Source organism: Choloepus didactylus, chromosome 5 (genome assembly GCF_015220235.1).
Source record: "Choloepus didactylus isolate mChoDid1 chromosome 5, mChoDid1.pri, whole genome shotgun sequence".
NCBI classification, from domain to species: Eukaryota; Metazoa; Chordata; class Mammalia; order Pilosa; family Megalonychidae; genus Choloepus; species Choloepus didactylus.
The window spans coordinates 87,844,474-87,859,129 of NC_051311.1; the positions used below are offsets into that span (position 1 = coordinate 87,844,474).

Genomic DNA, 14,656 nt, shown 5'->3' on the forward strand with positions numbered 1-14,656 from the left:
CTGAGCCCTCCAGGTCTCTCTCCTTTCAATTAAAAAAAAAAAAGTGAGACCCCCCCCCATAGGAAACAGCCTACTTCAATTAGTAAACTGAGAGGTTACCATCGATAATTATATAGTAATGGTTTCTTTTGTAAAATTATTTGAAGTAATACCCTCTTAACACAAAATTTCTGCCAAAATATGAACAACCAGATAAGAAAAATATGGCAAATAACTCTGGGGTAAGAACTTCACGAAATTTCACCAGCTTTGAGCCTGGGTAACAGCACACACAGTTAGAAACAACAACAATGCCGTGTACCCAGCAGTATCTCTTTAGTCACCTGGAGTACTCTGGCTGAGGCCGTCGCTGACCCTGTGCCCCTGGAGGAGCAATAATCTACGCTCCCTGTGTCGTCATAACATAATGAGCTTTAATGTGGCGATGCAAGTTAATCATCTACTCACAAAGAGGAGAAAGAATCCAGACCTCGTAGGGCCTGACTTTTTAGGAAATGGTAGCTGTAGCCCTTGACATTCTTAGTGCAGTTAGCCAGGGGCCAAACTCCGGGACTCCATGCTACCGGCAATCCATCTGGAGGCTTCTAAGAGACCTTTTGGAAGAGTCCTATATAATGTTGCCATTTCTAACCATGTTCTCTTTTTCCTTAACTTTGCCTTGGTTTCCAATGATTCCTTCTGAATTATAGAAGTACTATGTGGAAGATAATACCTAGATACTGACTTTTCTATGTCTCAAACTGATTTTGGAAAAACTTAGGTATTTCAAAACTCTAGTACAATTCAAGAAAGTTAGTATCAGATTACATCACACAAAAAATGTTAAATCCAGGTTTATATCATATAGTGCAGACAAGTGTATTTATAATTGCTTAAAAGACAACTAATATCTAACCCTAAGCTTTGTATATCTATTTTCCTTTACCTTTATATCAGGTTTTCATAAGAAATTCATGTTAAATTTTCAAGTGTTTTGAATCATAACAGGTCTGTCAACTGCTGTGTAGGTTTTTTTTTTGTTTTCTTTTTCTTTTTTATTTTAAAATGTGCTCTAACTACCTGTAAAACTGGTGAAATCTGAGTAAGATCTGTGGATTGTACCAATGTCAATGTCCTGCTTTTGATATTGGCCTTAGTAATGTAAAATCTTACCACTGAGGGAAACTGGGTGAAGGATACATGAGACTATTTTTGCAACTTTCTGTGAATTTATAATTATTTCAAAATAAAAAGCTAAAAGATCACTTTAAAAATCTCTATACATTATTTACAATTTTATAGAGAACCTTAGCCACCTTCCACCATCCTTGTTCTCCAATTTGAGTTCACTTCTTCCCAATCCCTGAATGCTCTAATCCATATATATATACTGAAAATGACACACAAAGAGATTTACTTGTTTATTTACCTTCTATAATAATTATCCTTTCCTCAGCCTCACAGATCTTAAACATTCTTTCACACACATCAAAGGAAAAAAAATTTTAGATAAAGAGTATAATACTGTGATACAGAACCTACAGAATCTATATCTAATTAAAAATATCAATTTAAATCAATTGCTCAGTGCTTCAAAAATATAACAATGAAATGAGATTCTATCACCTTCATGCTTTATCTGTGAACTTCAACTGTCATAATGAATCTCACTTCATCACAGCTCTATTCCAACCGAGATATATAATACTATTGGTTCCAACTGAGATCTTAGAAAAACATTAAGGTTTAAATAATATTTTGTCCACTTCTAGTGTCTGGAAGCTGATACTATATATTGTCAAGTTTGTTCCCTTCTTAGTTAATTTTATCAAGGAGCAGCCTCAGGAGGTTCCATCATGAGCTCCTGATCATGCAGAACTCTACAATATCTTCCAATGCACCTTCTGGGTCCTCATGAATCTTACTGAATGCCTGCCTGTTTCATCCTCTTACAAATATCATCTTATCCTTTATATGCATGTGAATTTCATGCCACATACAAATATAAGAGTATGCAGAAAGCCATTTGATAGCTTAATACATATTTATTAGGAGCCAATTATATAAACAAAATATTTAAATAGTTTAATGGCTATAAATGAACTGTTTTTAGCAGGTCATTTGGTAAAAGTAATATTCATTTAATCCATCACTGCATACTAATTATAGAACCATATATGAAAGAATTTTCAAGATTTAGAGTATATGAAAACCTTTTGAAATATAACCCCAAACTGAGTTACATAAAAAGTACTATACCTGAGCAATGATTTGTTCTCCATCATTGTATACTTTGGTGCCTATTACATCTACCACTTTCAGGCGTTCCGAAACCTATAAAGAAAAAAAAGGCAGTACTAAATAGAAATAAACTATTTAGGTATTCTCATCTATTTCAGAGGTTGAAAACTGGCAGACTATAGGCTAAACAAGTCAAACAGTATGTGTCTGTATGTGTATGTGTTTAATATATTAATTAACTGCTAGCATTTAAAAATAAGCAAATTTTTCATAAAAATTTGGATTTCCAGCTTCTCTTGAAAAATCAGAACACTCAGCAATACTGGGCCCATATTTCCACATGGCAACAATAGACTGGTAGAATAGCAGCTGTCCCTCTTGATGAAGCACATGTTCTCCAATATATCAAAGTCCCTTCCTGACTTGCTTTTCCTCTTTATGTTACTCGCCTAGCTCTGAAGGCATTTGGGTTTCAACTCCTGATCTATTTTTATTTAAAGAGATATGCTGTTAGAGAAATCAGCTGCCTAACATGCCTTCTGTAATGTGGCCAAAATTTCTACCAGTCAAAAACTGAAAGTCCAACAAAGAAGTATGACATTTGCTGCTTTAAAAGACATTGTGTATGTGTGTATGCTCCTTTTTAATTGCTCTCAAAGTATTTCAAATATGAGACTACAATATCTAGAGAAACAGTTTAACAACCCATTCTCTCTCTCCTAAGTCTGCACCTTCAAAGAGTAAAAACATAATAGCTGGTCTCACCGAGGAGGCATGCAGGCTAAGTAATGAAGGAGATGAGAGGGTGAGCTGTGGGGAAACACAGGACGTTACAGACGGACAGTCAGTTCAAAGCCCCTGAAGAAGATGTGGGCCTGGCATGTTAGAGGAACATCAAGGAGAGTAGTGTGCATGGAGTGGAATGATGAGCAGAGCAGAAGAAAGATGTCAGAGGGGTAAACAGGGTGGGGGCCTTGTAGGTCCTGTAAGGAGAGTCTTAAACTAAAGAGTGATATGGTCTGACTTGGGGTTTTAGAGGATCATTCTGGCTGCCACAATCAGCCAGGCACGAGGTGATTCTGGTTCTGACAAAAAAGCGATGGTGGAGAAACTGGTAGGAAATGATCAGACACTGGATATATTCTGAAGATAAAATACATATGATTGCTAAAAGAATAGATGAGGGCAGGTGAAAAAGAGGAGTCAGTTGCCTACAAGCTGCCTGAGCAACTGGAAGGATGGAGTTACCATCAACTGACATGGGGAAGACAGGGTAGGAGTAAATTTGGACTTGTTAGGTTTGAGGTGTCTATTAAGACATCTGAGAGACGATGTCAAATAGGCAGTTGGATAAGTGAGGATGTCATTCAGGGAGGGCCCTGCCTGGTGATGTCAGTTTAGGAGGCACCAGGATAAAGATGGTATTTAAAGCTATGGGATTTGACAAGTTCACGAAGTGGACAGGTGTGGACTGAAAAGAAAACCAAGGACTGAGTCTTGAACATCAAGTTTAAGAGGAACGGAGAAGAGGACATTCTGTATTGAGATAACTCCTCCCTGTAAAGGTACAATTAGTGGCTACCACCTGCATTTATGTGATAAATAAGTCTATGTTTAGACAAAAACCACAAATAAATGTGCTATTGCTGCTAGTTAAGAGCCTATGTACATGTAAACAACAAAGAAAATGCAGTTATGGGTACTAAAAGAAATACCGAATTATAAAAATTAACAACATAATTTGATCTTTTAAAATGAAAATTGGATAGATTTTTATTCAAAGAACTTTTATATAGAGCTAAATATTCCTAACAAAAGGTTAGCTTTTAAAACAAAATAAATGAAAAGCATAAACATAGAAATACTTACCTCCAAGGATTTAAGGAATGGCAGTGACTCAATAAAGCTTTCATACATTTTTCTCTTTTTGGCATTATTTTTTACAATTATTCTCCTAAAGGTTACCCTGTCCTAAAAGCAGAATATCAAAATACAAAGATGGTTAAATGGTAGGATTTTATAGGAAGAAAAAGACTGCTCTAACAGATAGTTTTCTTTTATCCACTACAAAGAACAAACATTTGAAGTCTTTAAATAAAAGATTAATATATAATACTTTTAAGGTAACTCATTTCAGATTATGTTTTCTTTAGGAACAAAATGCAATATAGGACCATTTGAAAATATTATTTTCTTTTTTTTTTTTTAACAAAGGAAGCACCGGTTTATTCAGAACAGAGGTCTGACCAACAAGTAACTGGGCTATACCCACAAGGAGGCAGTGTAGTACCATTTAAAAAATATGCTAATAGTTCTTTTACTGTGGATGGCAGCCCTGGAGGACCATAAACTCAGTTTGGTGGGATATGACCAGCACTTTTATAAAAAATAAAGAACAGCAAATCTGTTTTGTTAAATATTTTCTTCAGTTATAAACAAAAACACACACACAAACATACATGATGCTCATGTTTCTTAATACTGGTTGCAGTAAAAAAAAACATAAAATTTTGACACTATTAGAAAAATTTTTAACATCATAAAGCAATTATAGTGTGAGAGACTTTGAGAGATTATTTACTCCAGGTACTCTGTCACATCCACATTAAGACAGAGTTTTCTTTTTAAAAATGTGAAGGCACAAAGAAACTACAGCTTTTTTGAATAGGGTCTAATTCCAGTGTTTATCATACAGTCTAAGATTTTCTATTTATGTTTATATTACATGACCTCAAAGATGCAAAACACAATTGAAAAACTAGAGAAATTTTTAAGGATAACTCCTCAAAAAGTTATTTTCCTACATATTTTATTTTCAAATATTCTCATAAAATATTCTTTTAATTCTTTAATAAGAGCCTCCATACTTATGTTAGTTTATTACAATTTAGTATTGGCTATATTTCCATACTTATGTTAGTTTATTACAATTTAGTATTGGCTGTATTTTGACATTTTTTAATAATTAAAAAAAGGAGAAAATTTTAAAGACAATTACCAAAATATCGCACTCATTTCCAAACCTGCCTCTGTATCAGAAGCAAAATGTAGTGTTTAAAAAAAAAAAAAGGTTCTGAGGACCCAGACCTTAATGACTCAAAATCTCTGCCTATAGGGTACAATAATCTCTAATTCATAAAAGCTCCCCAAGTGATTCGGATATATAATCCAGTTTGGGAACCAGCTGCAACACTCTTATGAATAAGAGTTTATTATAAAACAGATAAGACTAGAAATAGTTTAGTGATTTAGAAAGTAACCATAATGAGTACTGTATCTCTGGAATAACTTTCTATCAGTAGCCCACCCCTTTACATCCACTGTGACATATAAAGTTCAAAAAGTACCATTTGAAATGCTTTCATCCTAGTCATTTTAATAATCTCCTCTCTGAATCATCAAGCATGCAGATCAGTTAATCCCGTAAGGCTAACAATGACCAAATTTTATTTACAAAGTTAGACTATTCTGTAACGGAATTTTCTCTTGGGATGTTTATCTCTGCACACTTCTATGGCAGAGCTCCAATCTGTTAACCTTAAAAGAAAAAAAATTTTTTTCCACTCCATTTTCCTTGAGAAGAGGCTAGTTAGGTATGATGCTCTTAAAATACAGGTTTAAAATAATTATGTGAATTATTCAAGTTTTTAAAAAAGCTATTGCATTTGTACATGTATTCCAAGGTAATTATCACAAATTGCCCATTCCTATAAAGTTTAATAACATGTATAGACTGGTAAAAATCTCTGAAGTGCTCAGTCTTTCTTGGGAGTGTAACATGCACAATGGGAAATACACAATGGGAATGTATTATGCCTTTATTCCTAATTAAAGTTTTTACCAGAACTAAAAACTATCAGTATTCAAAGGTGCCAACCTGCAAAATATTTGATCTCGTATCAAGGATGTCCAAGGAGGAGGCTTCCTTACCATGTGACAATCTGATCCTGCCTGGCAATCCCATTGGGATGACTAAATTTTTAAACAATTCTTTCCCTAATAATGGTATATTCTAGATTTATTTCAGTGCTTTGTTGACATGCATACACTTTCTGTAGACTGAGTCTTCTCTGGTTTGGAGTTTTTACTTTGCTGGCTTTAGGATTTTTGATTGTCCTTAGAACACTTCAGCTGATGAGTTTCTGTCTACCTGAAACACTTCCAATTTTTCTTCTATAACTTAAGAGTGACTCATCACATTTTAAATATGTATAAAATAAATGCCTGGTATTAATCAAAATTAAAAAAAAAAAAATTTCTTGTTTCTCTGCTCCAGAGATATTTTTATCAGCTGAATCCATTTCAAAGTCAAATTGTGTCATGATTGAGTAGTTATGACACCTGAAGGTTGTAGTCCTTGGAAATAAGATTAATAAACTTCATATTTACTTCAACCTTTCCTCCTTTAACAAAGCGATTTAGGAGAAATAACCTAATAAATGCATGTCAAAACTACAGGGTAGGCTGTTTTCAACAATTAAAAACAAAAAAACAAAAAAACATGACAACCATCTTCTAAGTCAGTGCTACTTTTCAAAGTGCAGTCTGAGCACCAGCACACTAGCACTGCCTGGGAGCTTATGAGAAATGCAGACTCTCAAGCCACACCCAGACCCACAGAATTAGAATCTGCATTTGAACAAGACTCCCAGGTGATCTGAAAGCACATTCAAGTTTGAGAAACACAATCCTAAATACAGTCTTCTGGAATCAACTTTACTAGTCCCTGATCCTTGGCATCCTGATACCATCTATGAAACGAACCTTTCCCCAAATTTCATCTTTAAACTAACTTTCAAGTCTTGTAGAAATACCACCATTAAGAAATGTATTTTAAAAGTACTAACGCCCAGGTCCCACCCGAGAGATTCAGATTAAACCGATCTGGGTGGGGCTGAGACAAGAGGATTTTTTTATAAAGCACCCCGGGTAATTGTGATGTGCAGCCAGGGGTGAGAAGCACAGAACCTCAAGAATTTTTTTCTCTGTGCAGCTACTTTTAAATGCAAAGCTGTTATCAATCATTTACTCCAACCAACAGAATCCATTTATAGTAGTTTCTCAAATTTGAGAAGATATCAGAATGACCTAGACATGATTAGAGGTGTGTTAAAATGTAGTGCTGGACCCTTCCCCAGCGTTTCTGATTCAGCCCTGGGTGAGGCTCCATAATCTGTATTTCTACAAGTTCCCAGGTGATAAAGATGCCACTGATCAAGGGACCATGTTTTGCAAACAACCTATTTATCAGATAATACTTACTTCAGAAAGCTATCTGAGAAAGTAGCACCAATACTTTGTGTGGCTGGTTGTTCTTTAAGAGTGGAAAGGAGAGGAGCATTTGAATCTGAGTGTCTTCCCCAGGGCTGGCAGGCCCCAAGCTCCAGACTTGACTGGAGGAGTGGGGAAAAGGACCTGAAGATTTAACTTAGCACAGTCTCGGTACCCACCACTTCAGCATCCAGTAGTTGCTTAATAATTAATAAATCCCTGAATAACTGATGACCCCAAATATAGCTACCTATAAAAATTAAAAATAATGACTCTACCTGGCTGTTGTCCTAATTTAATAAATAATAACATTTGGGTCAACTAAATTTTTACTCACCAATCCCCACAGAGCACCAGGAGAGGTAGCCGTGATTGTGGCTGCTCTGGGTGTATTGTACATTAAGGCCAGTTCGCCAAAGCTCCCACGATTATCGTAGTTACCAACACATCTTCCAACACCATCACATTTTACATAAATGTCAAATGTTCCTCTGTTGAAAATGTATAAATCAAAGGTAAAAGTAATTCAAGTAAACTTTCAGTACAATCAAACATTATTTCAGAGAAGGACCCTATGCAATAAAATCTTATTTCTGGCCTCCCCTACCCCTTTAATGACAGCAAGTAATAAAAGGGCATCAAAATGTGCCAGAGGCACTATCTGTTCCAGACAAGCATGAAGAGACCAACTAGGCTAAGGTAAAGCGATACGTTTGCCCGCTGGGGAAAATAAGACTAAATAACAAAACTTTAAGATGATAAAATAACCAATAAAAATATAATTAAGAATACAACTAAATAGTTTCTGTACTACAACCAATCATCTGGAAGAACATATATCAACCACTGGCAGTGGTTATCTCTGGGGGTCAGGGTAGGGTGGGGTTCCAGGGATGGTCACTATCTAAGTTAAAGAGTTTTTGTTTCTAAAATGAACACGCATTACTCTTGTGCCCAGAAATAAATGTATTTTTTAAAAGAGTATAGCTAGGGCAATTTTGTCAGCCACTACCCTACAGTACTTGCTAGGGTCCTTTATAATCTAAAGCAAGAGTTGGCAAACTAAGGTCCACAGACTGGCTGCCTGCTTTTGTAAATAAAATTTGATTAGAATACAGCATTCATTTGTTTATGCACCATCATGGCTATTTTTTGCAACACTAGCAAAGCTGAGTAGCTGAGACAGAGCAAGCGTGGCCCAAAAAACCTAAAATATTTACTCTTTGGCTCTTTACAGAAAAAGTCTGCCAACCCCAGATCTAAAGTAAAAAAAAAGTGGTAGAAATTCAGACTAAGTATCTGTTTTGGTCCTTTTGTCATTTTTCTGTGGTTATCTTTTAATTCGTTCTTTTTCTAGGCAAATAAGACTCATTTACATATCACTGCCCTATGTATTATCCAGACCCTATATTTATATAAACTACATTCTTCGTGTGGAGGGCTTTCTTCCGACATACTGTATTTTATCTGAGAGAACACGATTCAAGGCCTGCTGAAGCACCTGTGAGGCAGAGTGGAGCAATTCTTAGGCTTTATTCTGTGGCTAAATCCTAACAAAAGGCAAAAAAGGTATTGGTGGGGTGGAGGGTTGGCAAAAAGGGAACAGCTTTTAAGACTGTTAAAAGATTAAGAGTAGGATAAAGAAAAACACAACAACAGAAAATGGCCAAAAGGTACCAATGAATAAAGGCAGAGAATAATTGGTTTTTAATATAATTCATGGATAGAACCAATGTTTCAAGGATACCTTCTAGAATTTGTTCCACAAATAATTATTTTTCAAGTACAGACTAACTCCTCTCTATAAAGTCTTTTTTGCACTAAAAATGTTTTCTACATTTACTACTTTGAATTGGACAAAATATACAATAAATGTGCTGATGAGAAGTAAACCAAGCTACCAGTCCATTTGAAATTACATCTGTCGAAAATCTGATATAATACTGTGTGCTCCTTTTTCATGTAGCTTTCTTTCCAGATAATGTAAGACTTCGGGCAGGGTGGAGTCCCGGGCACAGCAGGAGCCAGCCAGGAACCAGGCTGTGAGGTCTTGTGCTACATCAGGCACCTGGCAACCTGAATTGCATCATGTCACTTCTGTGTGCTTGAGCCTGTTCTCATCTGTCAAATGGGTGAACAGGATCTAACTGAAAGGGAATGTACTATACACAAATGTAAGGCAATTTTTACAATCAAAATACCTGCTACAACAAAATACAGTTAAATAGCTGAATGGCTTTCTGAAGCGTTTCACTGATTAAAGGTGTTGATACAAAATCGTGACATTGATTTATATATGAGATAACTTGTTTTGTTCTAGTCTAAAGTCACAGAATACACTCTGGCCCTGGCTAGTGCTCTGGTGATAATAGATCTATGGGTCACCAAGGCATGAGGGATGAGAAAATGGAGCAATCAGTGAAAACCCTACTCTACTCCAAGAAAAACGATACATAGAGCATACTGATGCATGAAAGATACCAGATACAAGTTCAGTAAAGGGGCCTCAGGAGCCAAAGGGGTGAGGTTTTCAGCAAGGCCTCTGAGTTGCACACAGTTCTATCCAAAGAGGTAAATATAATCCAATAAATCAGGCTGTAAATGTTTCATGTTCCACCCAAAATGGGAAGGGATGACAATACCAACTGCTTGATTAACACTTTACCATAGTTTTTATAAAAGTTAAAAAATACAGTGTAGACTGCTCCCTTATTACATTTTAGGACCTTTATCTAGTTATCACTTAAAGCATCTCTTTGATGAGGTAAAGCACAACCTAATTTTTCTGAAATTAGATTTTCTGAAATTTTTCTGAAATAAGAATGCTTTCTTGCATTCTTATTTAAAAGAAACAATTTTTCTATAAAAATTTTTAAGGAAGAATATAATAATGCACAAACAATTTCTCATGGGACGCATAAATTACTCTCTCTACTGACTGGATGACTGAAGCAGTGGGAAGAAACACTTTTGATCTTATGCCCCTCTGGAATATCTGAAATGTTTTTAACCATGAGCATATTTCACTTTTATGGTTATTAATAATGATAATAATACTTTTAAAGAACATAGGTTGAATTAGAGAGTGATTCAAAAAATATCCTAGATGCTGTATAATCCTTCTATCCTACACTGTAATAGGCATCTACTACAGACGGAAGTTAGCAAATGAGGAAGCTCACAGTAAATGACTGATATCTACTTATTTAGGTTAAACTAACCAAAAATAATTTTAAGTTGCTCTATGACTACACCTCTTTTCTTGATCAAATATGGTTTTACTGCTTGTATTCACAGCATGTTTATGGTGCCCATTATGTAGTAATAAGAGTGAAGAAGCAATAGCGACTTTCACATATTAATTTGCCAGTAGTTATAATAACTGTTGAGACTTTACACAAAAGGTTCTTTAAATTTCAGAGTATAAAACTTACCTATCAATTACATAAAAGTTGTCACCATCATCCCCTTGATCAATTACATGTTCCCCTTCTTTGACCAATTTTTCAAACATGGCATCTAACACTTGAGACATCTGCTCCTATCGTTTAAAAAGATAAGATAAAATTTTTAAGTTTACCTAGAATACGTTTTCTTAAGTAACCATAATTAGCTTTGGATTTTTGAGAACAAATTCATAGAAATGGAAATATCATCATTGCCATTAAGTCTTATCAGAAAAAAAAAATGCAGTTATAATACATCACATATAACTGAGACGATTGTATATTCACTCTCATATTCAGTATCTGAAAGACTTATAATTAGTCTATTTTAGAATATTTACAAAAACTATCACCACTTTAAACATGAAAAATAAACTGCCAAACACTGTATACCTAGTGAAATATAATCTTATCAACTAGAATGGCCAAGTTTGTAAGTAACTATCTCAATTTCTTTTAAAGGTATAGATCCCATTAAAAAAAAATTACCTATGTTAGTCATAGCTAAAATTTATTTAGAGATTACCTATTTGGAAAATTTAGATCCTGATTCAATTCCATCCTTTTGGTTTCAGCACCCAAAACAGAACAAAACAGAAAAACAACAAAACAGAAAAACAACAAAAACAATTATAGCAAATATTCTATCCCTATTCTCTGTCATTCAGGAGCAACAATTTACCTCCCTAGAGTTATTAAAACTGAAGGTAGAAATAACGTAACTATAATTTAATGACTACTTAAGCCATGTAAATTTTTTTTTCTGCTAATGTGAAACTGACAAGACTTAAGGATAAATTTCAGCTTATGAGAACAAACTAAGAGGTAAACGAAACCTTTCCTCAGAACAATTACAAAAGCAAGTCAAAGACTCAAATAGAATAAATGGATAAACAGCATGGTGCAAAAGTAATAGAAAAGTTAGAAGATTTTTTTCTAGTTTTGACACTTACTAGCTCTGAACCCTTGGTCAAGTCACTCCAATGGGTATAAAAAGGATACAACAGGAGGCGGGGCAAGATGGCAGACTGGTGAGCTGTATGTTTTAGTTACTCCTCCAGGAAAGTAGGTAAAAAGCCAGGAACTGCGTGGACTGGACACCACAGAGCAATCTGTCTTTGGGCATACTTCATACAACACTCATGAAAACGTGGAACTGCTGAGATCAGCGAAATCTGTAAGTTTTTGCGGCCAGGGGACCCGCGCCCCTCCCTGCCAGGCTCAGTCCCGGGGGAGGAGGGGCTGTCAGCTCCAGGAAGGAGAAGGGAGAATTGCAGTGGCTGCTCTCATCGGAAACTCATTCTACTGATTCAAACTCCAACCATAGATAGACTGAGGCCAGACACCAGAGACTCTGAGAGCAGCCAGCCCAGCAGAGAGGAGACGGGCATAGAAGGAAAACAACACGAGAAGCTCCAAAGTAAAAGCAGAGGATTTTTGGAGTTCTGGTGAACACAGAAAGGGGAAGGGCGGAGATCAGGCCTTGAGGCGCATATGCAAATCCCGAAGCAAGGCTGATCTCTCTGCCCAGGGCACCTTTCCTTAATGGCCCTGGTTGCTTTGTCTATTAGCATTTCAATAACCCATTAGATCTCTGAGGAGGGCCGTTTTTTTTTTTTTTTTTTTTTTTTTTTTTTAAATCCTTTTTGCTTTTTCTAAAACAATTACTCTAAGAAGCTCAATACAGAAAGCTTCAAAGAATTGAAATTTGGGCACGTCAAGTCAAGAGCAGAAATAAGAGAGCTCTGAGACAAAAGGCAATAATCCAGTGGCTGAGAAAATTCACTAAACAACACAACTTCCCAAGAAAAGGGGGGTGTCCGCTCACAGCCACCATCCTGGTGGACAGGAAACACTCCTGCCCATCGCCAGCCCCATAGCCCAGAGCTGCCCCAGACAACCCAGTGTGACGGAAGTGCTTCAAATAACAGGCACACACCACAAAACTGGGCGTGGACATTAGCCTTCCCTGCAACCTCAGCTGAATGTCCCAGAGCTGGGAAGGGGGAGCAGTGTGAATTAACAGAGCCCCATTCAGCCATCATTTGAGCAGACTGGGAGCCTCCCAACACAGCCCAGCAGCCCAGAACTGCCCTGGGGGGACGGCACTCACCTGTGACATAGCACAGTCATCCCTCAACAGAGGACCCGGGGTGCACAGCCTGGAAGAGGGGCCCACTTGCAAGTCTCAGGAGCCATACGCCAATACCAAAGACTTGTGGGTCAGTGGCAGAGACAAACTGTGGCAGGACTGAACTGAAGGATTAGACTATTGCAGTAGCTTTAAAACTCTAGGATCATCAGGGAGATTTGATTGTTAGGGCCACCCCCCCTCCCCGACTGCCCAGAAACACGCCCCACATACAGGGCAGGCAACACCAACTACACACGCAAGCTTGGGACACCAATTGGGCCCCACAAGACTCACTCCCCCACTCACCAAAAAGGCTAAGCAGGGGAGATCTGGCTTGTGGAGAACAGGTGACTCGTGGACGCCACCTGCTGGTTAGTTAGAGAAAGTGTACTCCACGAAGCTGTAGATCTGATAAATTAGAGATAAGGACTTCAACTGGTCTACAAACCCTAAAAGACCCCTATCAAGGACAGCAAATGCCACGAGGCCAAAAACAACAGAAAATTATAAAGCATATGAAAAAACCAGACGATATGGATAACCCAAGCCCAAGCACCCAAATCAAAAGACCAGAAGAGACACACCTAGAGCAGCTACTCAAAGAACTAAAGATGAACAATGAGACCCTAGTACGGGATATGAAGGAAATCAAGAAGACCCTAGAAGAGCATAAAGAAGACATTGCAAGACTAAATAAAAAAATGGATGATCTTATGGAAATTAAAGAAACTGTTGACCAAATTAAAAAGATTCTGGACACTCATAGTACAAGACTAGAGGAAGTTGAACAACGAATCAGTGACCTGGAAGATGACAGAATGGAAAATGAAAGCATAAAAGAAAGAATGGGGAAAAAAATTGAAAAACTCGAAATGGACCTCAGGGATATGATAGATAATATGAAACGTCCGAATATAAGACTCATTGGTGTCCCAGAAGGGGAAGAAAAGGGTAAAGGTCTAGGAAGAGTATTCAAAGAAATTGTTCGGGAAAACTTCCCAAATCTTCTAAACAACATAAATACACAAATCATAAATGCTCAGCGAACTCCAAATAGAATAAATCCAAAAAAAACCCACTCCGAGACATATACTGATCACACTGTCAAACATAGAAGAGAAGGAGCAAGTTCTGAAAGCAGCAAGAGAAAAGCAATTCACCACATACAAAGGAAACAGCATAAGACTAAGTAGTGACTACTCAGCAGCCACCATGGAGGCGAGAAGGCAATGGCACGATATATTTAAAATTCTGAGAGAGAGGAATTTCCAGCCAAGAATACTTTATCCAGCAAAGCTCTCCTTCAAATTTGAGGGAGAGCTTAAATTTTTCACAGACAAAGAAATGCTGAGAGAATTTGCTAATAAGAGACCTGCCCTACTGGAGATACTAAAGGGAGCCCTACAGACAGAGAAACAAAGACAGGACAGAGAGACTTGGAGAAAGGTTCAGTACTAAAGAGATTCGGTATGGGTACAATAAAGGATATTAATAGAGAGAGGGAAAAATATGGCAAACATAATCCAAAGGATAAGATGGCCGATTCAAGAAATGCCTTCACGGTTTTAACGTTGAATGTAAATGG

General features: G+C 36.9%; 1 protein-coding gene across 1 annotated transcript in view; it reads right to left on the reverse strand.

The window, feature by feature from the left end:
- PRKAR2B (protein kinase cAMP-dependent type II regulatory subunit beta) overlaps positions 1 to 14,656 on the reverse strand; it is a 171,586-nt gene that overhangs the window by 19,161 nt on the left and 137,769 nt on the right. The window contains exons 5-8 of the mRNA XM_037836396.1: positions 10,926 to 11,032; positions 7,829 to 7,982; positions 4,090 to 4,191; positions 2,239 to 2,313 (exon numbers count right to left, since the gene is read on the reverse strand). Of these exons, the coding sequence (XP_037692324.1) occupies positions 2,239 to 2,313; positions 4,090 to 4,191; positions 7,829 to 7,982; positions 10,926 to 11,032 (438 nt within the window). The remainder of the gene's footprint in view (positions 1 to 2,238; positions 2,314 to 4,089; positions 4,192 to 7,828; positions 7,983 to 10,925; positions 11,033 to 14,656) is intronic.